This window comes from Salmo salar, chromosome ssa22 (assembly GCF_905237065.1).
Source record: "Salmo salar chromosome ssa22, Ssal_v3.1, whole genome shotgun sequence".
Taxonomy (NCBI): Eukaryota; Metazoa; Chordata; class Actinopteri; order Salmoniformes; family Salmonidae; genus Salmo; species Salmo salar.
In genome coordinates, this window is record NC_059463.1 from 61,126,164 (window position 1) to 61,153,980 (window position 27,817).

General features: G+C 45.0%; 1 protein-coding gene across 1 annotated transcript in view; it reads left to right on the forward strand.

Annotated features, from left to right (window-relative positions):
• The window catches only part of dennd6a (DENN/MADD domain containing 6A), a 31,532-nt gene extending 3,958 nt beyond the window's left edge, over positions 1-27,574 (forward strand). Inside the window, exons 4-18 of the mRNA XM_014168418.2 lie at positions 1,898-2,010; positions 5,592-5,672; positions 5,877-5,982; positions 6,233-6,312; positions 6,813-6,872; positions 7,307-7,362; positions 7,714-7,836; positions 8,948-9,043; positions 10,992-11,152; positions 13,667-13,731; positions 13,949-14,038; positions 21,898-22,061; positions 23,064-23,166; positions 25,172-25,246; positions 26,572-27,574. Of these exons, the coding sequence (XP_014023893.1) occupies positions 1,898-2,010; positions 5,592-5,672; positions 5,877-5,982; positions 6,233-6,312; positions 6,813-6,872; positions 7,307-7,362; positions 7,714-7,836; positions 8,948-9,043; positions 10,992-11,152; positions 13,667-13,731; positions 13,949-14,038; positions 21,898-22,061; positions 23,064-23,166; positions 25,172-25,246; positions 26,572-26,703 (1,505 nt within the window). The 3' untranslated portion in view covers positions 26,704-27,574. The remainder of the gene's footprint in view (positions 1-1,897; positions 2,011-5,591; positions 5,673-5,876; positions 5,983-6,232; positions 6,313-6,812; positions 6,873-7,306; positions 7,363-7,713; positions 7,837-8,947; positions 9,044-10,991; positions 11,153-13,666; positions 13,732-13,948; positions 14,039-21,897; positions 22,062-23,063; positions 23,167-25,171; positions 25,247-26,571) is intronic.
• The last annotated feature ends 243 nt before the right edge of the window (positions 27,575-27,817 follow it).

Genomic DNA, 27,817 nt, shown 5'->3' on the forward strand with positions numbered 1-27,817 from the left:
GTGTGTGTGTGTGTGTGGGTAGAGTCCGTGTGTGTGTGTGTGTGTGGGTAGAGTCCGGTGTGTGTGTGTGTGTGTGTGTGGGTAGAGTCCGGTGTGTGTGTGTGGGTAGAGTCCGGTGTGTGTGGGTAGAGTCCGGTGTGTGTGTGTGTGGGTAGAGTCCGGTGTGTGTGTGTGTGGGTAGAGTCCGGTGTGTGTGTGTGGGTAGAGTCCGGTGTGTGTGTGTGGGTAGAGTCCGGTGTGTGTGTGTGTGTGGGTGGGTAGAGTCCGGTGGGTGTGGGTAGAGTCCGGTGTGTGTGTGGGTAGAGTCCGGTGTGTGTGTGTGTGGGTGGGTAGAGTCCGGTGGGTGTGGGTAGAGTCCGGTGGGTGTGGGTAGAGTCCGGTGGGTAGAGTCCGGTGGGTGTGTGGGTAGAGTCCGGTGGGTGTGTGGGTAGAGTCCGGAGGGTGTGTGGGTGGGTGGCTAGAGTCCAGTGTGTGGGTGGGTGGCTAGAGTCCAGTGTGTGGGGCTAGAGTCCAGTGTGTGGGGCTAGAGTCCAGTGTGTGGGGCTAGAGTCCAGTGTGTGGGTGTGTGGGGCTAGAGTCCAGTGTGTGGGGCTAGAGTCCAGTGTGTGGGGCTAGAGTCCAGTGTGTGGGGCTAGAGTCCAGTGTGTGGGGCTAGAGTCCAGTGTGTGGGGCTAGAGTCCAGTGTGTGGGGCTAGAGTCCAGTGTGTGGGGCTAGAGTCCAGTGTGTGGGGCTAGAGTCCAGTGTGTGGGTGTGTGGGTAGAGTCCGGTGGGTGTGTGGGTGTGGGTGGCTAGAGTCCAGTGTGTGGGGCTAGAGTCCAGTGTGTGGGGCTAGAGTCCAGTGTGTGGGGCTAGAGTCCAGTGAGTGCATAATGTCAATTCAACATAAAACGGTTGTCAATCCAAATGGTCTGTGTAGTCGTTGGATGACCCGTTCACCAGTCATACGGCCTGGAGGTCCGTACCAGGCCAGGTTGGTAAGGAACCTTTTAGACATTGTGTTTTTACTTACATTTAGTTTTGTAATTGACTACAGCAAACAGACAAGAGAACTTCTGTTTGGGGTGGGGGGGGGGATTTATTTTTGAGATTTGCTGTGAGCCAATGGGGGTAACCTAGGTAACCACACATCCCCCCCCACCGTTCTGTCGGATAACGACTGGGACTATGCAATAAAATAATGTTGAGATGGGTTATGTTCACGTGCTCATTTGATAATGACTAAAAGCAATGTAACATTTTTTATTGGGTGAATCTCATCTTAAAAACATGATATTTGGTTAGTTTTTTTTGCCAATCAGATCAAATGATTTACCCGGCCTGACTCGTCATAGAAACAACAGTGTGACAAATGGCACAACAAGATATTTTAGTTTGAAGTCCCAAGACGTCTAAAGACATCAAGTCTTTTGACCTCACATACGCTACAGCTTGTTGTTTTATTACCTATGCTGTTGCCTAGTTACTAGCCCTACTTATATGTACACTGGTACCCTGTGTATACAGCCATGTTATTTTTTTTACTCATTGGATTTATTTCACCTGTTATTTTTCTATTCTTTCTCTCTTCATTGTTGGGAAGGGCCTGTAAGTGAGCATGTCACTGGTAGTTTACACTGGATAATTCTCACTGAACTGTTAAAAAAATAAAATAATAATAATAATAATAATAATAATAACATTCTGAAGTGAAATGTTTTTAAATGATTCACAGAGATTCGGATCTATACCCTGGCGTTGCGAACACCATGCTCTACCAACTGAGCTACATGGGATATCACAGCATTCCTCCCCTGCCCACTTCCCCAGCTCAGTGCTGGAATTCCATCCAGCTTTAGAGGAAAGAGCTGGAACATGGAGGAGAATAACCTACATGCGTTTCCTCTTCCTGTTTGGCAGGTTGTCTAGGGGACACACAGTTCTGCTTCCGTTTCCGCCAGGCCTCAGGCAGGAAGTCTTCTCTGGGATGTTTTCTGGACCAGTTTGACCGTGACGCCCCAGTCTGCCTCAAGGTAAAAATGTGTTCAGGGACTTCTACATGTTTCTGGCTGCAACACGGGGGCGGGCTGCAGCAACACGGGGGCGGGCTGCAGCAACACGGGGGCGGGCTGCAGCAACACGGGGGCGGGCTGCAGCAACACGGGGGCGGGCTGCAGCAACACGGGGCGGGCTGCAGCAACGCGGGGGGCGGGCTGCAGCAACGGGGGGGGCGGGCTGCAGCAACGCGGGGGCGGGCTGCAGCAACACGGGGGGGCGGGCTGCACTTGTTGTTAATTGTGGTCGTAAACATTGTTTTTGAGTTAATTCTATGGGGGGGTGGTCTGCAATTTATTTGACAGTACAAGGGGAGGGTTATGTGAAAATATTTTTGCTCTATCAAACTCTGAGGACCATGCTGAAAAGGGCTGGCTGGGTTAGAATGGATATAGGGCTGGCTGGGTTAGAATGGATATAGGGCTGGCTGGGTTAGAATGGATATAGGGCTGGCTGGGTTAGAATGGATATAGGGCTGGCTGGGTTAGAATGGATATAGGGCTGGCTGGGTTAGAATGGGTATGGCTGGGTTAGAATGGGTATGGCTGGGTTAGAATGGGTATGGCTGGGTTAGAATGGGTATGGCTGGGTTAGAATGGGCATGGCTGGGTTAGAATGGGCATGGCTGGGTTAGAATGGGCATGGCTGGGTGAGAATGGGCATGGCTGGGTTAGAATGGGCATGGCTGGGTTAGAATGGGCATGGCTGGGTTAGGATGGGCATGGCTGGGTTAGGATGGGCATGGCTGGGTTAGGATGGATAGAGGGCTGGGTTAGGATGGATAGGGCCGGCTGGGTTAGGATGGATAGGGGGCTGGGTTAGGATGGATAGAGCCGGCTGGGTTAGAATGGATAGAGGCCGGCTGGGTTAGGATGGATAGAGCTGGCTGGGTTAGGATGGATAGAGCCGGCTGGGTTAGGATGGATAGAGCCGGCTGGGTTAGGATGGATAGGGCGGCGGGTAGGATGGATAGAGCCGGCTGGGTTAGGATGGATAGAGCCGGCTGGGTTAGGATGGATAGAGCCGGCTGGGTTAGGATGGATAGAGCCGGCTGGGTTAGGATGGATAGAGCCGGCTGGGTTAGGATGGATAGAGCCGGCTGGGTTAGGATGGATAGAGCCGCTTAAGGGGAAATCATGGATAGAGATTGACCCTGGTAGGATGAGATCTGAGAGCCACACAGGCTGCATAAGGTTAGAGCAATGAGATAGCATTAATAGCAGTAATCAGCTGGTCACACACTGGAGTGACGTCTGGGTGTCAGTATATAACCTGTCCTATAGAGGAGGAGCTGGTGTGATGTCAGTATATAACCTGTCCTATAGAGGAGGAGCTGGTGTGATGTCAGTATATAACCTGTCCTATAGAGGAGGAGCTGGTGTGATGTCAGTTTATAACCTGTCCTATAGAGGAGGAGCTGGTGTGATGTCAGTATATAACCTGTCCTATAGAGGAGGAGCTGGTATGATGTCAGTATATAACCTGTCCTATAGAGGAGGAGCTGGTGTGATGTCATTATATAACCTGTCCTATAGAGGAGGAGCTGGTGTGATGTCAGTATATAACCTGTCCTATAGAGGAGGAGCTGGTGTGATGTCAGTATATAACCTGTCCTATAGAGGAGGAGCTGGTGTGATGTCAGTATATAACCTGTCCTATAGAGGAGAGCTGGTGTGATGTCAGTATATAACCTGTCCTATAGAGGAGGAGCTGGTGTGATGTCAGTATATAACCTGTCCTATAGAGGAGGAGCTGGTGTGATGTCAGTATATAACCTGTCCTATAGAGGAGGAGCTGGTGTGATGTCAGTATATAACCTGTCCTATAGAGGAGGAGCTGGTGTGATGTCAGTATATAACCTGTCCTATAGAGGAGGAGCTGGTGTGATGTCAGTATATAACCTGTCCTATAGAGGAGGAGCTGGTGTGATGTCAGTATATAACCTGTCCTATAGAGGAGGAGCTGGTGTGATGTCAGTATATAACCTGTCCTATAGAGGAGGAGCTGGTGTGATGTCAGTATATAACCTGTCCTATAGAGGAGGAGCTGGTGTGATGTCAGTATATAACCTGTCCTATAGAGGAGGAGCTGGTGTGATGTCAGTATATAACCTGTCCTATAGAGGAGGAGCTGGTGTGATGTCAGTATATAACCTGTCCTATAGAGGAGGAGCTGGTGTGATGTCAGTATATAACCTGTCCTATAGAGGAGGAGCTGGTGTGATGTCAGTATATAACCTGTCCTATAGAGGAGGAGCTGGTGTGATGTCAGTATATAACCTGTCCTATAGAGAAGCTGGTGTGATGTCAGTATATAACCTGTCCTATAGAGGAGGAGCTGGTGTGATGTCAGTATATAACCTGTCCTATAGAGGAGGAGCTGGTGTGATGTCAGTATATAACCTGTCCTATAGAGAAGGAGCTGGTGTGATGTCAGTATATAACCTGTCCTATAGAGGAGGAGCTGGTGTGATGTCAGTATATAACCTGTCCTATAGAGGAGGAGCTGGTGTGATGTCAGTATATAACCTGTCCTATAGAGGAGGAGCTGGTGTGATGTCAGTATATAACCTGTCCTATAGAGGAGGAGCTGGTGTGATGTCAGTATATAACCTGTCCTATAGAGGAGGAGCTGGTGTGATGTCAGTATATAACCTGTCCTATAGAGGAGGAGCTGGTGTGATGTCAGTATATAACCTGTCCTATAGAGGAGGAGCTGGTGTGATGTCAGTATATAACCTGTCCTATAGAGGAGGAGCTGGTGTGATGTCCGTATATAACCTGTCCTATAGAGAAGGAGCTGGTGTGATGTCAGTATATAACCTGTCCTATAGAGGAGGAGCTGGTGTGATGTCAGTATATAACCTGTCCTATAGAGGAGCTGGTGTGATGTCAGTATATAACCTGTCCTATAGAGGAGGAGCTGGTGTGATGTCAGTATATAACCTGTCCTATAGAGGAGGAGCTGGTGTGATGTCAGTATATAACCTGTCCTATAGAGGAGGAGCTGGTGTGATGTCAGTATATAACCTGTCCTATAGAGAAGGAGCTGGTGTGATGTCAGTATATAACCTGTCCTATAGAGGAGGAGCTGGTGTGATGTCCGTATATAACCTGTCCTATAGAGGAGGAGCTGGTGTGATGTCAGTATATAACCTGTCCTATAGAGGAGCTGGTGTGATGTCAGTATATAACCTGTCCTATAGAGAGGAGCTGGTGTGATGTCAGTATATAACCTGTCCTATAGAGGAGGAGCTGGTGTGATGTCAGTATATAACCTGTCCTATAGAGGAGGAGCTGGTGTGATGTCAGTATATAACCTGTCCTATAGAGAGGAGCTGGTGTGATGTCAGTATATAACCTGTCCTATAGAGGAGGAGCTGGTGTGATGTCAGTATTCTCCACTGCCTCAATTCACTTGTCAAATGTTCACTTCCAACCATGCAGTGTTTAGGCTTAAATCAATGGCTAATGAAATATAGTGTGTGTGTGTTTTATTGTACGTGTGTGTCCATACTAAATGTGAGCGTGTGTGTGTGTGTGTGTGTGTGTGTGTGTAGAGGGACCAAGGCCATTACTACGGCTACGTCTACTTCAGACAAGTCCGGGACAAGTCCTTGAAGAGGGGCTACTTTCAGAAGGTGAGTTAACGCCGTTCAGCACCAGATAGGACACTACATTTTAGCACACTCTTTATTCAGGCCACATTTTTAGTTTTTCCTAAAACTCCCTGATCTTATTGCAGTATGAATTTTTTAAACCGTGTGTGTGTGTGTGTGTGTGTGTGTGTGTGTGTGTGTGTGTGTGTGTGTGTGTGTGTGTGTGTGTGTGTGTGTTCGTTCCAGTCCCTGGTCCTCATCAGCAAGCTACCCTACGTCATGTTCTTCCACTCCCTGCTGAAGCTCATCGCTCCAGAGTACTTTGAGAAGCAGGAGCCATGTCTAGAGGCCGGTGGGTAATTCAAAATATAAAGGGTTCTCCTAATTTCATCCTGTTCCAATGGGGAAACATCGTCTGAAACCTGGGAGGGACTGATTTTTAGTAGAGGGGCTAGTCTGTGGTCCTCCTTTTTTTGATCTATCTCTTTCCTGTTATATTGCTGGTGTTTTGTGTTTAGTCGTAACAACTATTATCGGCCCGGTGAACCCTGTTGTCTGTCTGTCTGTGTGTTTTCATGTGGCTTGTTTCTGTGTGTTGACAGCCTGCAACGACATCGACCGCTGGCCCACTCCTCACCCAGGAAAAATATTGGTCCTCCCTATAATGGGTACAGTGATGAAGGTACGTCTAACCCAGGGAAAATACTAACCCTCTATAATGGGTACAGTGATGAAGGTACGGCTAACCCAGGGAAAATACTAACCCTCTATAATGGGTACAGTGATGAAGGTACGGCTAACCCAGGGAAAATACTAACCCTCTATAATGGGTACAGTGATGAAGGTACGGCTAACCCAGGGAAAATACTAACCCTCTATAATGGGTACAGTGATGAAGGTACGGCTAACCCAGGGAAAATACTAACCCTCTATAATGGGTACAGTGATGAAGGTACGGCTAACCCAGGGAAAATACTAACCCTCTATAATGGGTACAGTGATGAAGGTACGGCTAACCCAGGGAAAACGCTACAGCTAAATATTTATATATTCCTTTTCTACGATTACCAATCAATCAAATATTTATAAATGATTGAATTTTTATTAACACTGTCTTTTTCAGTAATGATTCTGGTGTTAAACAACTCGATCAGTAATATTTCTTTTTTTTTTTTTTTCTAGGTTCGGATCCCGACATGTTACGACAAGCCTGGAACCTCTCAGCTGGTTCAGTCAACACAGGTGAGGATGAGAATTATGCTACGAACAACACTACAAAATGGCCCCCTGTTCCCTATGGTGGACTCCGTTTGACCGGTGCACCATAATGGAGAATAGGATGCCGTTTCAGACTCCTACCACGTCATTCTGATTCACCGCTGGTAGCCTGTTTTTCTAGCTTCGGATCCCGACATGTTACGACAAGCCTGGAAGCCCCCCGTGTGGCTCAGTTGGTGTTTGCAACGCCAGGGTTGTGGGTTCGATTCCCACGGGGGGGCCAGTACGAAAAAGGGAAGGGGGGAAGAAAAGAAAAAATGTATGAAATGTATGTATTCACTACTGTAAGTCGCTCTGGATAAGAGCGTCTGCTAAAATGACTCAAATGTCAAATGAAAAAAAAGGTCCCAAACCATGTAACCCTAATTATTTAAACCCGATGACTGTTTTTATTACAGAATGACAACCTCGTGTCCATAATCCTCCCCACAGTCCACGAGGTAGACTTGTTCACGTGAGTACATGTTAGTAGTGGTGTTCAATCACAAATGGCACACTATTCCCTATAGCGTACACTACTTATGACCAAGGCCTGCAAAAAAATAGTGCACTATATAGGGAATAGGGGTGCTGGACTATTGAAGGGTTGTTGTACGACCACCCCAGCTCTCTGATGCCACCCATTGGTTGGGAGTAGTAGTGCAGGTTGACTCTAACCAGGAAGGAAGGACACTTGGCTGCTTCCTGTTGTCGACGCAAGTGACTGGTTGCCACGGTAACGTCGGGTTTCCGTAGAGAATCCACCCAGGAGGGGAAGTGGAGAGCCGATACAGTTCCATCTCTTCTTCTTCTTCTACTTCTACAGGTGTTTCCACCCAGTGTTTTTCCACATTCAGATGTTATGGGAGCTGGTGTTGCTAGGAGAGGCTCTGGTTGTCATGGCACCGTCACCGGCGGAATCTTCCGATACCGTTCTGGCATTGGTCAGGTGAGACGAGGAGGGTGTGGCTAGAAAGATTAACATACCGTTTTTAATTTTTTTAAGTACACAGCTATAAAGTAAAAATGTATATATAGTGCTGTGAAAATGTATGTTCACCTTTTACAATTGTCTCTTTGCATATTTTTGACACCTAAATGTTTTTTATATCTTCACTCAAAACCTAATATTAGATAAACGGTATGTGAGTGAACAAATAACTTGCCAATTATTTATTTAATAAACCAAGTAATGCAACACACAACGCCCCTGTGTGAATTAGTATTTACCCCCCTTATACTCACTAACTGGTTGTTCCACCTTCAGCTGCAACGACTCCAACCAAACACTTCCTGTAGTTGATGATCAGTCTCTCACATCGCTGCGGAGGAATTTTAGCCCACTCTTCCATGCAGAACTGCTGTAACTCAGCGACATCTGTGTGGTTTTTTTCGAGCACGAGCTGCTCAGTTCAAGTCCTGCCACAACATCTCAATCGGTTTTAGGTCTGGACTTTGACCAGGCCATTCCAAAATATTAAATTAGTTGCTTTTCAGCCATCCCGATTTTTGAGATGTTGTGGCAGGTCCTGAAACGAGCAGTTCCTGCTTGAAAACCCACAAATGACCCCGTTCTGCATGGAAGAGTGGGCTAAAAATTCTTCCACAGCGATGTGAGAGACTGATCATCAACTACAGGAAGTGTTTAGTTGGAGTCGTTGCAGCTGAAGGTGGAACAACCAGTTAGTGAGTATAAGGGGGGTAAATACTAATTCACACAGGGGCGTTGTGTGTTGCATAACTTGGTTTATTAAATAAATAATTGGCAAGTTATTTGTTCACTCACATACCGTTTATCTAATATTAGGTTTTGTTTGAAGATATATTACTAAAGAAATACATGGAAAAATTGAGAAAATCAAAAAGGGGGTGATTACTTTTTCACGGCAGTCTGCCCCCGGTAGTCTGCCCCCGGTAGTCTGCCCCCGGTAGTCTGCCCCCGGTAGTCTGCCCCCGGTAGTCTGCCGTCTCAGAATAATAGACACAACCCCTTTAAGAGGATTATCTGTGTGTCTGGAGTTCAATCACTAATTAGTGTGTGTGTGTGTGTGTGTGTACAGCTGCATCTCTCCACTGCGCTACTGCAGTGACTTCAGACCGTACTTCACCATCCACGACAGCGAGTTTAAGGAGTACACTACCAGAACACAGGCCCCGTGAGTAACTCTATAGTATATTAGGAGTACACCCTCCCCTGAGTAACACTATAGTAGGAGTACACCCTCCCCTGAGTAACACTATAGTATATTAGGAGTACACCCTCCCCTGAGTAACACTATAGTATATTAGGAGTACACCCTCCCCTGAGTAACACTATAGTATAGTAGGAGTACACCCTCCCCTGAGTAACTCTATAGTAGGAGTACACCCTCCCCTGAGTAACACTATAGTATAGTAGGAGTACACCCTCCCCTGAGTAACACTATAGTATATTAGGAGTACACCACCAGAACACAGGCCTCCCCTGAGTAACTGGCACCACTGAAAACACCTTATACTCTGAGGGGTATACATCAAAGCAAACATAACTATGGATTTACTTATTCATAAAAAAAAGCGAGACTTAGATATGTTTTTGTTTGTTGAATCAATTAGAGGATACCCATTTCAAGCTTATCTTAAAATATATATCTATATCTCAGCAACAAAAAAAAGGAAAGTCCTCTCACTGTCAACTGTGTTTATTTTCAGCAAACTGAACAAGTTCCACAGACATGTGACTAACAGAAATGGAATAATGTGTCCCTGAACAAAGGGGGGGTCAAAATCAAAAGTAACAGTCAGTATCTGGTGTGGCCACCAGCTGCATTAAGTACTGCAGCGCATCTCCTCCTCATGGACTGCACCAGATTTGCCAGTTCTTGATGTGAGATGTTACCCCACTCTTCCACCAAGGCACCTGCATGTTCCCGGACATTTCTGAGGGGAATGGCCCTAGCCCTCACCCTCCGATCCAACAGGTCCCAGACGTGCTCAATGGGTTTGAGATCCGGGCTCTTCGCTGGCCATGGTAGAACACTGACATTCCTGTCTTGTAGGAAATCACGCACAGAACGAGCAGTATGGCTGGTGACATTGTCATGCTGGAGGGTCATGTCAGGATGAGCCTTCAGGAAGGGTACCACATGAGGGAGGAGGATGTCTTCCCTGTAACGTACAGCGTTGAGATTGCCTGCAATGACAACAAGCTCAGTCCGATGATGCTGTGACACACTGCCCCAGACCATGACGGACCCTCCACCTCCAAATCGATCCCGCTGCAGAGTACAGGCCTCAGTGTAACACTCATTCCTTCCACGATAAACGCGAATCCGACCATCACCCCTGGTGGGACAAAACCGCGACTCGTAAATGAAGACAATGCCAGTCGTCAATGCCAGTCCTGTCTGGTCCAGCGACGGTGGGTTTGTGCCCGTAGGCGACGTTGTTGCTGGTGATGTCTGGTGAGGACCTGCCTTACAACAGGCCTACAAGCCCTCAGTCCAGCCTCTCTCAGCCTATTGCGGACAGTCTGAGCACTGATGGAGGGATTGTGCGTTCCTGGTGTAACTCGGGCCGTTGTTGTTGCCATCCTGTACCTGTCCCGCAGGTGTGATGTTCGGAACCTGTTAGTGTCTTAACGACCGTTCCACAGGTGCATGTTCATTCATTGTTTATGGTTCATTGAACAAGCATGGGAAACAGTGTTTTTAACCCTTTACGATGAAGATCTGTGAAGTTATTACAAATTCTTTGAAAGACAGTGACCTGAAAAATGGACGTTTCTTTTTTATGTTGTTGCTGAGTTTATACATTTCCAAGTATTTAGGTAAATTGGCTAGCTAACTCCTTGATCCTGCATTGTAGTATAGCGCTCTGGCCTGATCTCTACTCTCAAGCTAGATATCTACACAGGCCCCGTGAGTAACAGGAGGAATACCAATCTCTTTTATAATTCACATTTGATTTGTCTAGCTATGGAGTATGGACATGCTAGCTATGAGTTTTTTTTAGGGTACATATGGAACACAGAAGCCAGTCAGACATGCTTTTGTTGACAAGTAGAGCTACTATGATTTATTAACACGTGTCTGTATTCGTGCCCGTCTTATGTCTGTCTCTCAGGCCATCTGTGATTCTTGGCGTGACCAACCCGTTCTTTGCGAAGACCCTCCAACACTGGCCTCACATCATCCGTATTGGAGACATGAAGCAGGCTGGAGAGACGGTCAAGCAGATGAAGGTCAAGAAGCTGAAAAACCTCAAGACCCTTGACTCTAAACCAGGTGATTGACCGGAGGCTTTTACTCTCACATGATTCCAAAAAATGCTTGTTTCTGGGATTTCTGAAAAACTGGAGTTTCTGGAGTTTTACACCCCTACACTTGACTGATGGCTGTTGGTGTTTTTTTAATATCCACATCCCCCCCTTCACCAATGGAGGCTCCTAAGAGGAGAAATGGGAGGATTCACTTACTCAGTGAATTTCATAAAAATAGCAAAACATTTAAAGTTATCCTTTTTTATATATTTATGTAACATGTTCTCACATCACAATCATTTAGTAACACACTGTTTTGCAATGAAGGTCTACAGTAGCCTCAACAGCACTCTGTAGGGGTAGCACCGTGGTGTAGCCGGAGGACAGCTAGCTTCCATCCTCCTCTGGCTACATTGACTTCAATACAAAACCTAGGAGGCTCATGGTTCTCACCTCCTTCCATAGACTTACACAATATTTATGACAACTTCCAGAGGACGTGCTTCAACCTATCAGAGCTCTTGCAGCATTAACTGACACGTTGTCCGCCCAATCAAAGGATCAGATAATTTATCTAGTACTGAAACCTTAAGCTTCAGCTAGCTAGCATTGCAGTGTGTAAAATGTGGTGAGTAGTTGACTCAAAGACAATAGTTGAACAATTTTGAACAAATACATTCTTTCAAAAATGGGGAGGCAGCGGAGAGGGAGCTATATACTGAAGTCCACAAGCGAAAGTGAGAGGAGGAGAGCACGTAGATGTGAGAAGGAATTATACAACGAGCAAAGTGATCATGCTGTTTGTATGTGGCTGCTATGAAAGGGATCATGCTGTTTGTATGTGGCTGCTATGAAGGTGATCATGCTGTTTGTATGTGGCTGCTATGAAAGGGATCATGCTGTTTGTATGTGGCTGCTATGAAAGGGATCATGCTGTTTGTACGTGGCTGCTATGAAAGGGATCATGCTGTTTGTATGGGGCTGCTATGAAGGTGATCATGCTGTTTGTATGGGGCTGCTATGAAGGTGATCATGCTGTTTGTATGGGGCTGCTATGAAAGGGATCATGCTCTTTGTATGGGGCTGCTATGAAGGTGATCATGCTGTTTGTATGGGGCTGCTATGAAGGTGATCATGCTGTTTGTATGTGGCTGCTATGAAAGGGATCATGCTGTTTGTATGGGGCTGCTATGAAAGTGATCATGCTGTTTGTATGTGGCTGCTATGAAAGTGATCATGCTGTTTGTATGGGGCTGCTATGAAAGTGATCATGCTGTTTGTATGTGGCTGCTATGAAAGGGATCATGCTGTTTGTATGTGGCTGCTATGAAAGGGATCATGCTGTTTGTGTGGGTGACCAGGGGTGTATTCATTTCATTGGTTTCTGTTGAAAAGTGTTTCTTAAACGGAACGGAACGAAACGGGGATAAACCTAGCTGAATTTGTCCAATTGAAACTCTTGTTTGGACTAATGATTACACCTTAGATCAAAAGTGTGCAAAGCGGGTATTGTCTGTCTCCTTGATTACGCCGACATGTCTCCCGACTTGTGCACCTACTTTATAAACTTTAATTCCTATGCTATTTTGTAGCAACCTCATGAGGAAACATTTTAGTAGCCTTAACATGTCGATGTTACATTGAACTGGGTGAACGGAATATGAATTGCAGTCATCCAATATGCTGTAATAGAAATAAGGCCATGCACACACAAAAAAAAAGAATTGTCTTCCCTGATCTTAAACGTCCAGGACCGACACTGCCCATTCACTGTGTGAAGCTAGTGTTTTCATATCCACATTGCCCCTTCACTGTGTGAAGCTAGTGTTTTCATATCCACATTGCCCATTCACTGTGTGAAGCTAGTGTTTTCATATCCACATTGCCCCTTCACTGGGTGAAGCTAGTGTTTTCATATCCACATTGCCCATTCACTGTGTGAAGCTAGTGTTTTCATATCCACATTTCCCCTTCACTGTGTGAAACTAGTGTTTTCATATCCACATTGCCCATTCACTGTGTGAAGCTAGTGTTTTCATATCCGCATTTCCCCTTCACTGTGTGAAACTAGTGTTTTCATATCCGCATTTCCCCTTCACTGTGTGAAACTAGTGTTTTCATATCCACATTGCCCCTTCACTCGGTGAAGCTAGTGTTTTCATATCCACATTTCCCCTTCACTGTGTGAAGCTAGTGTTTTCATATCCACATTGCCCCTTCACTGTGTGAAGCTAGTGTTTTCATATCCACATTGCCCCTTCACTGGGTGAAGCTAGTGTTTTCATATCCACATTTCCCCTTCACTGGGTGAAGCTAGTGTTTTCATATCCGCATAGCCCTTTCACTGTGTGAAACTAGTGTTTTCATATCCGCATTGCCCCTTCACTGGGTGAAGCTAGTGTTTTCATATCCACATTGCCCCATCACTGGGTGAAGCTAGTGTTTTCATATCCACATTGACCATTCACTGTGTGAAGCTAGTGTTTTCATATCCGCATTGCCCCTTCACTGTGAAACTAGTGTGTGTGTTCCATGGCAGGTGTCTACAGCGCGTACAAGCCCTTCCTCAACAAAGATGAGGATATCATTAAACAACTACAGAAGGTAAGCGGGGGAACTAGGGAACTACAGGAAGTAATGGGGGGGGGAACTAGGGAACTACAGGAAGTAATGGGGGGGAACTAGGGAACTACAGGAAGTAATGGGGGGGAACTAGGGAACTACAGGAAGTAATGGGGGGGGTGTATTGGCAATATGGAGCCATTTGGGACTGACTATGCCTGCTGTGTAAACTGATGTTCGTATTGTGTCCTCCCCTCAGGGTGTCCAACAGAAACGTCCCTCGGCGGCACAGAATGCCATCCTGCGACGGTACTTCCTGGAGCTGACGCAGAGCTTCATCATTCCACTGGTGAGAACCTGGGAACCTTAGAACCTAGGAATCTTAGAACCTGGGAATCTTGGAAGCTTAGAATTTTTAAAACATTACAATACATTCAGATTTCACCACACACTGTGTGTCCTCAGGCCCCAACTTCACCACTACCACATATCTACAACACAACATCCATGTGTATCGTGTGTGTTTGTGTATTCATGTGCCTATGTTTGTTGTTTAACAGTCCCCGCTGTTCCATAAGGTGTATTTAAAAAATGTAATCTGATTCTATTGCTTGAATCCGTTACCTGATGTGGAATAGAGTTCCATGTAGTCATGGCTCTATGTAGTACTGTGCTCCTCCCATAGTCTGTTCTGGACTTGGGGACTGTGAAGAGACCTCTGGTGGCATGTCTTGTGGGGTATGGATGGGTGTACAAGTTGTGCGCCAGTAGTTCAAACAGACTGCTTGGTTCATTCAACATATCAATACCTCTCATAAATACAAGTAGTGATGAAGTCAATCTCTCCTCCATTTTGAATCAGGAGAGATTGACATGCATATTATTCATGTTAGCGCTCTTTGTACATCCAAGGGCCAGCCGTGCTGTCCTGTTCTGAGCCTAGGTCCCTTTTTGTGGTACCTGACAACACGACTGAACAGTAGTCCAGGTGTGATAAAACTAGGGTCTGTAGGACCTGCCTTGTTGATAGTGTTGTTAAGAAGGTAGAAACTAGGGCCTGTAGGACCTGCCTTGTTGATAGTGTTGTTAAGAAGGCAGAACATTGCTTTATTATGGACAGACTTCTCCCCATCTTAGCTACTGTTGTATCAATGTGTTTTGACCATGACAGTTTATAATCCAGGGTTAATCCAAATACTCTGGGTAGCCATTTCATTAGCTATTCAGGAGTCTCATCAGTAATTTGTGTAAGTGCTGTGCTTATTGAATGTCCTTCCCTATAAGCGTGCTGAAAGTATGAGGTCAATTTGTTTACTGTAAAATAGCATTGTGTCTGGTCAAACACAATTTGTTTCCCCCCCAAAAGTTTACTAAGTGTTGGTAACAGGCTGATTGGTCGGCTATTTGAGCCAGTAAAAGGGGGCTTTACTATTCTTAGGTAGCGGAATGACTTTAGCTTCCCTCCAGGTCTGAGGGCAACACGCTCTCTAGTAGGCTTAGATTAAAGATGTGGTAAAAAGGAGTGACAATATCATATGCTATTATCCTCAGTAATTTTCCATCCAAATTGTCAGACCCCGGTAGCTTGTCATTGTTGATAGACAATAACAATACTTTTTTCAGCTATTCCGCACTCACTTTGGGAATTCCAAATGACAATGTTTGTCTTTCATAATTATACAATATAGCAGGGGGTGTAAAACCATAACACATACGTTTTGATAATGATTGATAATGTCAAAAGCCGCACTGAAGTCTAACAAAACGGCCCCCACAATTAGTTTTTTAAATAAATTTCTCTCAGCCAATCAGGTAGCCTAGTGGTTAGAGTGTTGGGCCAGTAACCGAAAGGTTGCTAGATCGAATCCCCGAGCTGACAAGGTACAAAATCTGTCGTTCTGCCCATGAACAAGGCAGTTAACCCACTGTTCCTAGGCCGTCATTGTAAGTAAGAATTTGTTCTTAACTGACTTGTCTAGTTAAATGAATAAAAAATGTGTGTTAGTGCTGTGCTTGTTGAGTGTCCTTCACTATAAGCGTGCTGAAAGTCTGTCAGTTTGTTTACTGTAAAATAGCATTGTATCTGGTCAAACACCATTTTTTCACAGAAGTTTACTAATGGTTGGTAACAGGCTGATTGGTCGGCTATTTGAGCCAGTAAAGGGGGCTTTACTATTCTTGGGTAGCGGAATGACTTTAGCTTCCCTCCAGGCCTGAGGGGACACGCTCTCTAGTAGGATGAAATTGAAGATGTGGCCAATAGGAGTGGCAATATTGTCCGCTATTATCCTCAGTCATTTTCCATCCAGATTGTCAGACCCCAGTGGCTTGTCATTGTTGATAGACAAAAAAAAATCTCACCTCTTCCACACTCACTTTACGGAATTCAAAATGACAATTCTTGTCTTTTCATAATTTGGTCAGATATACTTGGATGTGTAGGATCGGCATGTTGCTGGCATGTCATGCTTAAATTAGCTAATCTAGCCAATAAAAAAATCATTAAAGTAGTTGGTAATATCAGTGGGTTTTGTGATGAATGAGCCATCAGATTCAATGAGTGATGGAGCTGAGTTTGCCTTTTTTAGTCCAACATTTCATTGAAGGTGCTACAAAGCTTTTTACTCTCATTATTTGTCATTTATCTTCGTTTCATAGTGTAGTTTCTTCTTTTTATTCAGTATTTGCAATACATTTGCCAATAGGTTGGGTTGCCAGACTTATTTGCCATTTCTTTTGCTTCATCCGTCTCAACCATACAATGTTTCAATTCCTCATCAATCCACGGGGATTTAACTGGTTTTACAGTCATTTTCTTAATGGGTGTTTTACAGTCGTTTTCTTAATGGGTGTTTTACAGTCGTTTTCTTAATGGGTGTTTTACAGTCGTTTTCTTAATGGGTGTTTTACAGTCGTTTTCTTAATGGGTGTTTTACAGTCGTTTTCTTAATGGGTGTTTTACAGTCGTTTTCTTAATGGGTGTTTTACAGTCGTTTTCTTAATGGGTGTTTTACAGTCGTTTTCTTAATGGGTGTTTTACAGTCGTTTTCTTAATGGGTGTTTTACAGTCGTTTTCTTAATGGGTGCGTTCTTATTACTAACTGGAGTAAGACATTCCATTAATGTGTCCAGTGCAGTGTCTGGTTGCTTCTCATTACACACCACGGACCAACAAATATTATTTACATCATCGACATATGAATCACTACAAAACTTATTGTATGACCTCTTATACACTATATTAGCCTTTGGAACTTTGGTTTTCCTAGATATGGCTGCTATATTGTGATCACTACATCCCATGGATTTGGATACTGCTTTCAAACACATTTCTGCAGCGTTAGTAAAGATGTGATCAATACATGTTGATGATTTCATTCCTGTTCTGTTTGTTGACTGATAACCTGAATCAGGTTGCAGCGATTGGTTACAGTTTAAAGCTTTTTATTGAGTGGGCAGCTTGATGAAAGCCAGTCAATCACCCAGGAAATATACCTCTCTGTTGATATCACATACATTATCAAGCATTTCACACATGTTATCCAGATACTGACTGTTAGCACTTGGTGGTCTATAGCAGCTTCCCACCAGAATGGGCTTCAGGTGAGGCAGATGAACCTGTAGCCATATTACTTCAACAGTATTTAACATGAGATCCTCTCTAAGCTTTACAGGAATGTGGTACTGAATATAAACAGCAGCACCTCCACCATTGGCTTTTCTGTAAAAGTTATAACCATGTATTGCTACCACTGTATCATCAAAGGTATTATCTCAAAATCAAATCAAAGTTTATTTGTCACGTGCGCCGAATACAACAGGTGTAGACCTTACAGTGAAATGCTTACTTACGAGCCCTTAACCAGCAGTGCAATTTTAAGTAAGTCAAGAAAACAGTGAAAATAACATATACAGGTGGTAACGAGTCAATGTGCGGGGGCACCGGTTAGTTGGGCTATTTGAGGTAATATGTACATGAATGTATAGTTAAAGTGAGTATGCGTATAAGATAAACAGAGAGTAGCAGCAGTGTAAAAGAGGGAGTGGCGGGACACAATGCAAATAGTCTGGGTAGCCATTTGATTACCTGTCTTATGGCTTGGGGGTAGAAGCGGTTTAGAAGCCTCTTGGTCCTAGACTTGGCACTCCGGTACCGCTTGCCGTGCGGTAGCAGAGAGAACAATCTATGACTGGGGTGGCTGGGGTCTTTGACTATTTTTAGGGCCTTTTTCTGACACTACCTGGTGTAGAGGTCCTGGATGGCAGGAAGCTTGGCCCCGGTGATGTACTGGGCCGTATGCACTACCCTCTGTAGTGTCTTGCAGTCGGAGGCCAAGCAGTTGCCATACCAGGCAGTGATGCAACCAGTCAAGATGCTCTCTGTTGCAGCTGTAGAAACTTCTGAGGACCCCTGCCAAATCTTTTCAGTCTCCTGAGGGGGGAAAAGGTTTTGTCGTGCCCTCTTCACGACTGTTGGTGTGTTTGGACCGTTCTAGTTTGTTGGTGACGTGGACACCAAGGAACTTGAAGCTCTCAACCTGCTCCACTGCAGCCCCTTCGATGAGAATGGGGGCGTGTTCGGTCCTCCTTTTCCTGTAGTCCACAATCATCTCTTTTTGTCTTGATTATGTCGAGGGATAAGTTGTTATTCTGGCACCACCCGGCCAGGTCTCTGACCTTCTCCTTATAGACTGTCTCATCGTTGTCGGTGATCAGGCCTACCACTGTTGTCATCAGCAAACTTAATGATGGTGTTGGAGTCGTGCATGGCCAGGGAGTACGTGAGTGCTATGGGTCTGTAGTCATTTAGGCAGGTTACCTTATTGCTCTTGGGCACAGGGACTATGGTGGTCTGCTTGAAACATGTTGGTATTATAGACTCAATCAGGGACATGTTGAAAATGTCAGGGAAGACACCTGCCAGTTGGTCAGCACATGCCCGGAGCACATGTCCTGGTAATCCGTCTGGCCCAGCGGCCTTGTGAATGTTGACCTGTTTAAAGGTCTTACTCACATCGGCTACGGAGAGCGAGATCACACAGTCGTCCGGAACAGCTGACGCTCTCATGCATGCCTCAGTGTTGCTTGCCTCGAAGCGAGCATAGAAGTGATTTAGCTCGTCTGGTAGGCTCGTGTCAATGGGCAGCTCGCGTCTGTGCTTCCCCTTTTGTTGTCTGTAATAGTTTGCAAGCCCTGCCACATCCGACGATCGTCGGAGCCGGTATAGTACAATTGTTTGATGGTTAGTCGGCGGGCATAGCAGGATTTCTTATAAGCTTCTGGGTGAGTTCCAGAGATTAATGTTATTTGTTACTAGCAAAATTGATTTCATGAACCTTGTATCTTAAACTACGTATGTTAACGTGTGCTATTTTGAGCACTTTTCTGGGATGCTTGCTTGTTTTCATTGCTTTACTGGGAAGCTTAGCAGCAGTAGATGTGCTGATGTGATTGATGTTAGTGCAGGGTGAGCTGCACACAGTGGACTTCCTACAAGGGGCACACCGCCTCAGTGCTAACAGTATAACTCTGGTTCATAGGCACATTATTACTGCATACAATAGCTGTAAGATCAGCAGAGGTATTCAGCGCGGTTAGAGAGACTTAGATGACTTACATTGTCTACCAACGTCCTTGGTATAAACTGAGCTGGGCTTGGCTCAATGTCTTAACGCAGACTTACAATGCTGTGAAATGATTTGGGTGGATCCCATCCTCCTTTTTATAAAACGTGTTTTTGTTTCCAAAAGGTATTGAAATTGTCCACAAAAGTTAACACCCGTTGAGCTGCAGTAATCACATAGCCAGTTATGAAGAGAGAGAATCCTGCTGAAGTGTTGAATGCCACGATTCAGAGACGGCACAGGGCCAGATATATGAAGGGTCTCTTTTTATTAGTGTCAATCAGCTCTTTAAAAGAGCTGCTCTTCATAATCTCATTTAAAACCCACACGGACTACGATAGAATCAATGTCCTTGTCGCTGTATCGTCTGTCCTGACGTAATACATTCAGGAGCTGTTTAGTCATGTCATTTACTCGAGCTTTGTGATGGGATGTTGTTTTAGCACCAGGAACAGTCACATTTCTTGATCACAGTGAAGACATTTAACTTGTTTAATATACACTGCTCAAAAAAATAAAGGGAACACTTAAACAACACAATGTAACTCCAAGTCAATCACACTTCTGTGAAATCAAACTGTCCACTTAGGAAGCAACACTGATTGACAATAAATTTCACATGCTGTTGTGCAAATGGAATAGACAACAGGTGGAAATTATAGGCAATTAGCAAGACACCCCCAATAAAGGAGTGGTTCTGCAGGTGGTGACCACAGACCACTTCTCAGTTCCTATGCTTCCTGGCTGATGTTTTGGTCACTTTTGAATGCTGGCGGTGCATTCACTCTATTGGTAGCATGAGACGGAGTCTACAACCCACACAAGTGGCTCAGGTAGTGCAGCTCATCCAGGATGGCACATCAATGCGAGCTGTGGCAAGAAGGTTTGCTGTGTCTGTCAGCGTAGTGTCCAGAGCACGGAGGCGCTACCAGGAGACAGGCCAGTACATCAGGAGACGTGGAGGAGGCCGTAGGAGGGCAACAACCCAGCAGCAGGACCGCTACCTCCGCCTTTGTGCAAGGAGGAGCAGGAGAAGCACTGCCAGAGCCCTACCAAAATGACCTCCAGCAGGCCACAAATGTGCATGTGTCTGCTCAAACGGTCAGAAACAGACTCCATGAGGGTGGTATGACGGCCCGACATCCACAGGTGGGGGTTGTGCTTACAGCCCAACACCGTGCAGGACGTTTGGCATTTGCCAGAGAAGACCAAGATTGGCAAATTCACCACTGGCGCCCTGTGCTCTTCACAGATGAAAGCAGGTTCACACTGAGCACATGACAGACGTGACAGAGTCTGGAGACACCGTGGAGAACGTTCTGCTGCCTGCAACATCCTCCAGCATGACCGGTTTGGCGGTGGGTCAGTCATGGTGTGGGGTGGCATTTCTTTGGGGGGCCGCACAGCCCTCCATGTACTCGCCAGAGGTAGCCTGACTGCCATTAGGTACCGAGATGAGATCCTCAGACCCCTTGTGAGACCATATGCTGGTGCGGTTGGCCCTAGGTTCCTCCTAATGCAAGACAATGCTAGACCTCATGTGGCTGGAGTGTGTCAGCAGTTCCTGCAAGAGGAAGGCATTGATGCTATAGACTGGCCCGCCCGTTCCCCAGACCTGAATCCAATTGAGCACATCTGGGACATCATGTCTCGCTCCATCCACCAACGCCACGTTGCACCACAGACTGTCCAGGAGTTGGCGGATGCTTTAGTCCAGGTCTGGGAGGAGATCCCTCAGGAGACCATCCGCCACCTCATCAGGAGCATGCCCAGGCGTTGTAGGGAGGTCATACAGGCACGTGGAGGCCACACACACTACTGAGCCTCATTTTGACTTGTTTTAAGGACATTACATCAAAGTTGGATCAGCCTGTAGTGTGGTTTTCCACTTTAATTTTGAGTGTGACTCCAAATCCAGACCTCCATGGGTTGATAAATTGGATTTCCATTGATTATTTTTGTGTGATTTTGTTGTCAGCACATTCAACTATGTAAAGAAAAAAGTATTTAATAACATTATTTCTTTCATTCAGATCTAGGATGTGTTGTTTAAGTGTTCCCTTTATTTTTTTGAGCAGTATATTACATTAGTAACTCCACTCACTACTTGTATAGTCTGTTAGTAACTCCACTCACTACTTGTAGCTGTATAGTCTGTTTGTGTTGTTGGTCTTGGCTAGCTTAATGTTCCAGTCAGTAGCTAGCTAGCACTCACACACTGGCTGCTAGCGCCGTAATGACAAGAGGCTTGAGGGAAGCCCTACATTATGACGTGTTTCTAAGTAGTGAGAACGCAGGCCGTGTTGTAAAGTCCTCTTTAGACCTGTACTTTTCTTGAATGAAGGTTTTGTTATTGACTAAAACAAGCAGACGACAAGAAATGTGCGTTTTGAAAAAGGTGAAGTTTTTGCTGTCAGTCAATGGGATCACCTCGGTTAAACCACAGGCGGGCGGACCGCCATGTTCTATCTAAAACCAAATATACATCACTGTGCTGAGAACTTCAACAGTTGTCGTGAAGAAGGGCTTTAATGAAAACTACACTAACACACTAAGTCTTCCATTCCCTTTCTCCATCTCACAGGAGCGCTATGTGGCCAGTCTGATGCCTCTACAGAAGAACATTTGTCCATGGAAGAGTCCTCCACAGCTGAGGCCTTTCCTCCAGGATGTCTTTATGAAGACACTGGAGAAGGCTGGTCCTCAGCTCACCTCACCACTCAAAGGAGACTGGATGGGACTCTACAGGTACTGACGTCCACACGCGGGATAGCCTGGTTCCACGTGTCGTTAACCTTTTTATTTAACCAGGGAGTCCTACTGAGAGGTCTGTTTTACAGATGATCCCTGAATGACAAACACACACATCAAATATGGAAAACATGAACAACGGCAGCCATAGGAAACGGACACATCAGTAATAAGCTTCTCAATCAGTTTTCTGAATTTCCCAAGATGCATCCAATTTTAAACTGTTTTTGAGATTATTCCATAAATAAGGTGCAAAAAAATAAAGCTGATTTGCCGAACTATATGGAGACTGAAGGAGTTTCCGGTGTTAGCTATCCCTGAGACCGGGGCGACTTGACAAAGGAGTTTCCGGTGTTAGCTATCCCTGAGACCGGGGGAAACTTGACGAAGAAGTTTCCGGTATTGACTGTCCTTGAGACCGGGGCGACTTGTACAGGACATCTAACAGTTATTAATGATGTTAGGTGCAGCGGTAGTTTTGGTAAAATCGCTTTCTTTATAAACGAAACGAGAGAGTAGTGCATTGATCTTTGAGACTAAAGAGAGGGCCTACTTTCTGATGTAGAATGCAGTGATGTGACTGTACCTATCTCCCGTAGTAAAGCGTAGTGTGTTATGAAAAACTGTGTCCAATGACTTCAATACAGTGGGAGCTGCATTCATGTCGACGGCATTGCCACAGTCGAAAGCTGAGATGAATGTCGACTGGATGATTTTGTTTTCTGCTATCTATTGAAAGACATTGCCTATTCCTATAAGAGAAGCCCAATATTTTTTTGTATGTATTTGTGTTCTTAATCTTAACTCGACATGCTTTTAAAAAAAAAATTAAAAAAAATTGAGCTTTATTTATTTTCTGTCTGTTTACCAGGAAACGTCTAAAGTCTATTATAATGTAATATATAATGACAGTGTGTGTATTTCCTGTTTGCAGACTTTGTGAATGTGACATGGTCTATGCATCCTAAAAGCCTCTTGGTGTGTGTTTTTCTTATCCAGACAGTTCCTCAGGTGTCCTAACTTTGACGGATGGTTCAGGAATCGCAGGAGAGAGATGATGAAGAAACTAGAGGCCCTTCACCTAGAGGCCGTCTGTGAGGAGGTATATTTATTATGGATCCCCATTACTTCCTGCCGAGGCAGCGGCTACTCTTCCTGGGGTTTATTATGGATCCCCATTACTTCCTGCCAAGGCAGCAGCTACTCTTCCTGGGGTTTATTATGGATCCCCATTACTTCCTGCCCAGGCAGCGGCTACTCTTCCTGGGGTTTATTACGGATCCCCATTACTTCCTGCCAAGGCAGCAGCTACTCTTCCTGGTGTTTATTATGGATCCCCACTAGTTCCTGCCAAGGCAGCAGCTACTCTTCCTGGGGTTTATTATGGATCCCCATTAGTTCCTGTCAAGTCAGCAGCTACTCTTTGTGGAGTCCAGCAAAATTAAGGCAGTTCATACATTTTAAGAACATTTACAATACATTCATAACAGATTTCACAACATATATTGTGTGTGCCCTTAGGCCTCTACTACCACATATCTACAACACAATCCATGTGTATCGTGGGTGTATGTGTCTGTGTTTGTGTTGCTTCACAGTCCCTGCTGTTCTATAGGGAGTATTTATCTGTTTTATGAATATAATTCTACTGCTTGAGTCAGTTACTTGATGTGGAATAGAGTTCCATGTAGTCATGGCTCTATGTAGTACTGTGTGCCTATTCTGAAACTAACTGCAACTCTTTGTTGCTGTCATTTCAGTCGCTGTAGTATCTGACGTGTTTTGTGTTGAGTCATCCGCATACGTAGACACACTGGCTTTACTCAAAGCCAGTGGCATGATGTTAGTAAAGATTTTAAAAAGTAAGGGGCCTAGACAGCTGCCCTGGGGAATTCCTGATTCTACCTGGATTATGTTGGAGAGGCTTCCATTAAATAAGACCCTCTGTGTTCTGTTAGACAGGTAACTCTTTATCCACATTATAGCAGGGGGTGTAAAGCCATTATAGCAGGGGGTGTAAAGCCATAACACATACGTTTTTCCAGCAGCAGACTATGATCGGTAATGTCAAAAGCTGCACTGAAATCTAACAAGACAACCCCCACTATCATTTTATCATCGATTTCTCTCAGCCAATCATCAGTCATTTGTAAGTGCTGTGCTTGTTGAATTTTCTTCCTTGTAGGTAGTTATTAAAGTGACTATGATGACATAGATAATAACAGAGAGTAGCAGCGGCGAAGAAGAGCGGGGTGCAATGCAAATACTCTGGGTAGCCATTTGATTAGCTGTTCAGGAGTCTCATCAGTAATTTGTGTAAGTGCTGTGCTTGTTGAATGTCCTTCCCTATAAACGTGCTGAAAGTCTGTTGTCAATTTGTTTACTGTAAAATAGCATTGTATCTGGTCAAACACAATTTTTTTTTCCCCCCAAAGGTTTACTGAGGGTTGGTAACAGGCTGATTGGTCGGCTATTTGAGGCAGTAAAGGGGGCTTTACTATTCTTGGGTAGCGGAATGACTTTAGCTTCCCTCCAGGCCTGAGGACACACACTCTCTAGTAGGATGAAATTGACAATATGGCCAATATAAGTGGCAATATAATCCTCCGTAATTTTCCATCCAAGTTGTCAGACCCCGGTGGCTTGTCATTGTTGATAGACAACCATCATTTTGTCGCCTCTTCCACACTCACTTTACGGAATTCAAAATTACAATTCTTGTCTTTTCATAATTAGATCAGATATACTTGGATGTGTAGTGTCAGCATTTGTTGCTGGCATGTTATGCCTAAATTAGCTTATCTTGCCACTTAAAAAAGTATTTAAGTAGTTGGTAATATCAGTGGGTTTTGTGATGAATGAGCCATCTGATTCAATGAATGAAGGAGCTGAGTTTGCCTTTTTGCCCAAAATTTTATTTGAGGTGCTCCAAAGTTTTTTACCATCATTCTTTATATCATTTATCTTTTGTTTCATAGTATAGTTTCTTCTTTTTAAATACAGTTTAGTCACATGATTTCTCAATTTTTCAGTACATTTGCCAATCGGTTATACAGCCAGACCATTGACCTATTCACCTCTCTCTCCATTTCTATTCTTTCATGTAGGATCTACAGGTGCGTGTCCAGCAACACACGGAGGTGGAGACCGTGGACCTGGTTCTCAAACTCAAAGACAAACTGGTCAGTATGCGGTTGTTTCGTTGTAACAGATAGACATGGACTTCCTTCTGCTCGTTAGTGATAGAACATGTAACAGTAGGGTTCCTGTACACTACATGGCCAAAAGTATGTGGACAACTGTTCGTCAAAACATCTCATTTCATAATCATGGACATTTATTATGGAGTTGGTCCCTCCTTTTGCTGCTATAACAGCCTCCACTCTTCTGGGAAGGATTTCCACTAGATGTTGGAACATTGCTGTGGGGACTTGCTTCCATTCAGCCACAAGAGCATTAGTGAGGTCGGGCGCTGATGTTGAGTGATTAGGCCCTGGCTCGCAGTCGGCGTTTCCAATTCATCACAAAGGTGTTTGATGGGGTTGAGGTGAGGGCTTTGTGCAGGCCAGTCGGGTTCTTCCACATCGATCTCGACAAACCATTTCTGTATTGACCTCGATTTGTGCACGGGGACATTGTCATGCTGAAACAGGAAAGGGCCTTCCCCCAAACTGTTGCCACAAAGTTGGAAGTACAGAATCGTCTAAGGGGCCCAAACCATGAAAAAACAGCCCCAGACCATTAGTCCTCCTTACAGTTGGGAACTATGCGTTGGGGCAGGTAGCATTCTCGTGGCGTCCACCAAACCCAGATTCATCCGTCAGACTGCCAGATGGTGAAGCGTGATTCATCACTCCAGAGAACGCGTTTCCACTGCTCCAGAGTCCAATGACGGTGAGCTTTACAGCACTCCAGCCGACACTTGGCATTACGCATGGTGATCTTAGGCTTGTGGTCGGCCATGGAAACCCATTTCATGAAGCTCCTGACGAACCGTTCCTTTGCTCCCGGAGGCAATTTGGAGTGTTGTAACCGATGACGGATGATTTTTACGCACTTCAGCGGTCCCGTTCTGTGAGCTTGTGTGGCCTACCACTTCGCGGCTGAGCCGTTGTTGCTCCTAGACGTTTCCACTTCACAATAACAGCACATACAGTTGACCGGGGGGAAGCTCTAGCAGGGCGGAAACTTGACGAACTGACTTGTTGGAAAGGTGGCATCCTATGACGGTGCCACCTTGAAAGTCACTGAGCTCTTCAGTACGGGTCATTTTACTGTCAATGTTTGTCTATGGAGATTGCATGGCTGTGCGCTCAATTTTATATACTTGTCAGCTGAAATAGCCGAATCCACTTATTTGAAAGGGTGTCCACATACTTTTTGGCCACTTGTATGTTCAGTGTATGCTAAATTTAACTTGATTTATGTTAGTAAACACAAAGTATTTATAAAGAATCATTTGATGCTTTGTTATGTGTTGCTGACCTGTTCTTCCTGTATGTTCTAGACTCAGGCACAGAGAGAGCAGCTTCCTCTGAGGCCTGGGACGCTGACTAAACTACAAGCCCACATCGACTCTGTCATCCTGTCTTTACCTGACGATCTACAGGGAATCCTGCACAAGCCCTCCACACCCTGACCTTATGACCCTCTCCCTGACTTCTGACCTTTAACCCCTGACCACTAATCATTGACCTATAACCCCTTGGGGGAGGGGAGGAGGAGGAGGAGGAAGGGAGGCCCAAGGAAGGACTGCTCCAGTCTCATTATGGATTTTTAACAGACTTTTATTTTTATTTTTTTTCTTATTTTTTTTTATTTTTTTTTTTAAGTGCACTTCACCCTTTTAATATCTGTGTGAATGTGCCATCTTCAACCTCTCTCCACCTTCATGTGCAATGCTGGCATTGCCCCGAAATATTCCACTGATGATTTTATTGATTATGCAACCAGTCAGAAATAAGAAGACGAGCCAATAAGTGGTTGATTCCTCAGAGAGAACGTCTGTATCTTGTCCGTAAAGGGGAAAGGTTAACAGATTACTAAAACACCTTCATCTGTGTCTGGGAAACTGACCCTTTTGGTCTACGCTGTTTAATAAAACAGCCTCGTTTTTTTAGGATTCTATGCTGCGCTGATCACTTAAACTGCAGTTACAATAAACTAACGACGGGTTGTAATATAAGGTTTAATTGTCAACAGTACTTGTACGTTATATGAAAGGTCGCTGTGCTGTTGTATAAATGTTGAAGACATGAAGAACTATAATGTATAGCGTCACTATACACTTAGTGGACAAAACATTAAGAACACTTTCCTAATATTGAGTTGCACCTCCTTTTGCCCCTCAGAACAGCCTCAAGTCATCAGGGCATGGACTCTACAAGGTGTTGAAAGCGTTCCACAGGGATGCTGGTCCATGTTGACTCCAATGCTTCCCCACAGTTGTGTCCAGTTGGCTGGATGTCCTTTGGGTGGTGGAACATTCTTGATACACACGGGACACTGTTGAGTGTGGAAAAACCCCGGCAGCGTTGCGGTTCTTGACACAAACCGGTGCACTTGGCACTGACTACCATACCCCGTTCAAAGGCACTTAAATCTGTTGTCTTGCCCCTTCACCCTCTGAATGGCACACAAACGCAATCCATGTCTCAATTGTCTCAAGGCTTAAAAATCCTTCTTTAATCATACCTCCTCCCCCTTCATCTACACTGATGTGAAGTGGATTTAACAAGGTGACATCAATAAGG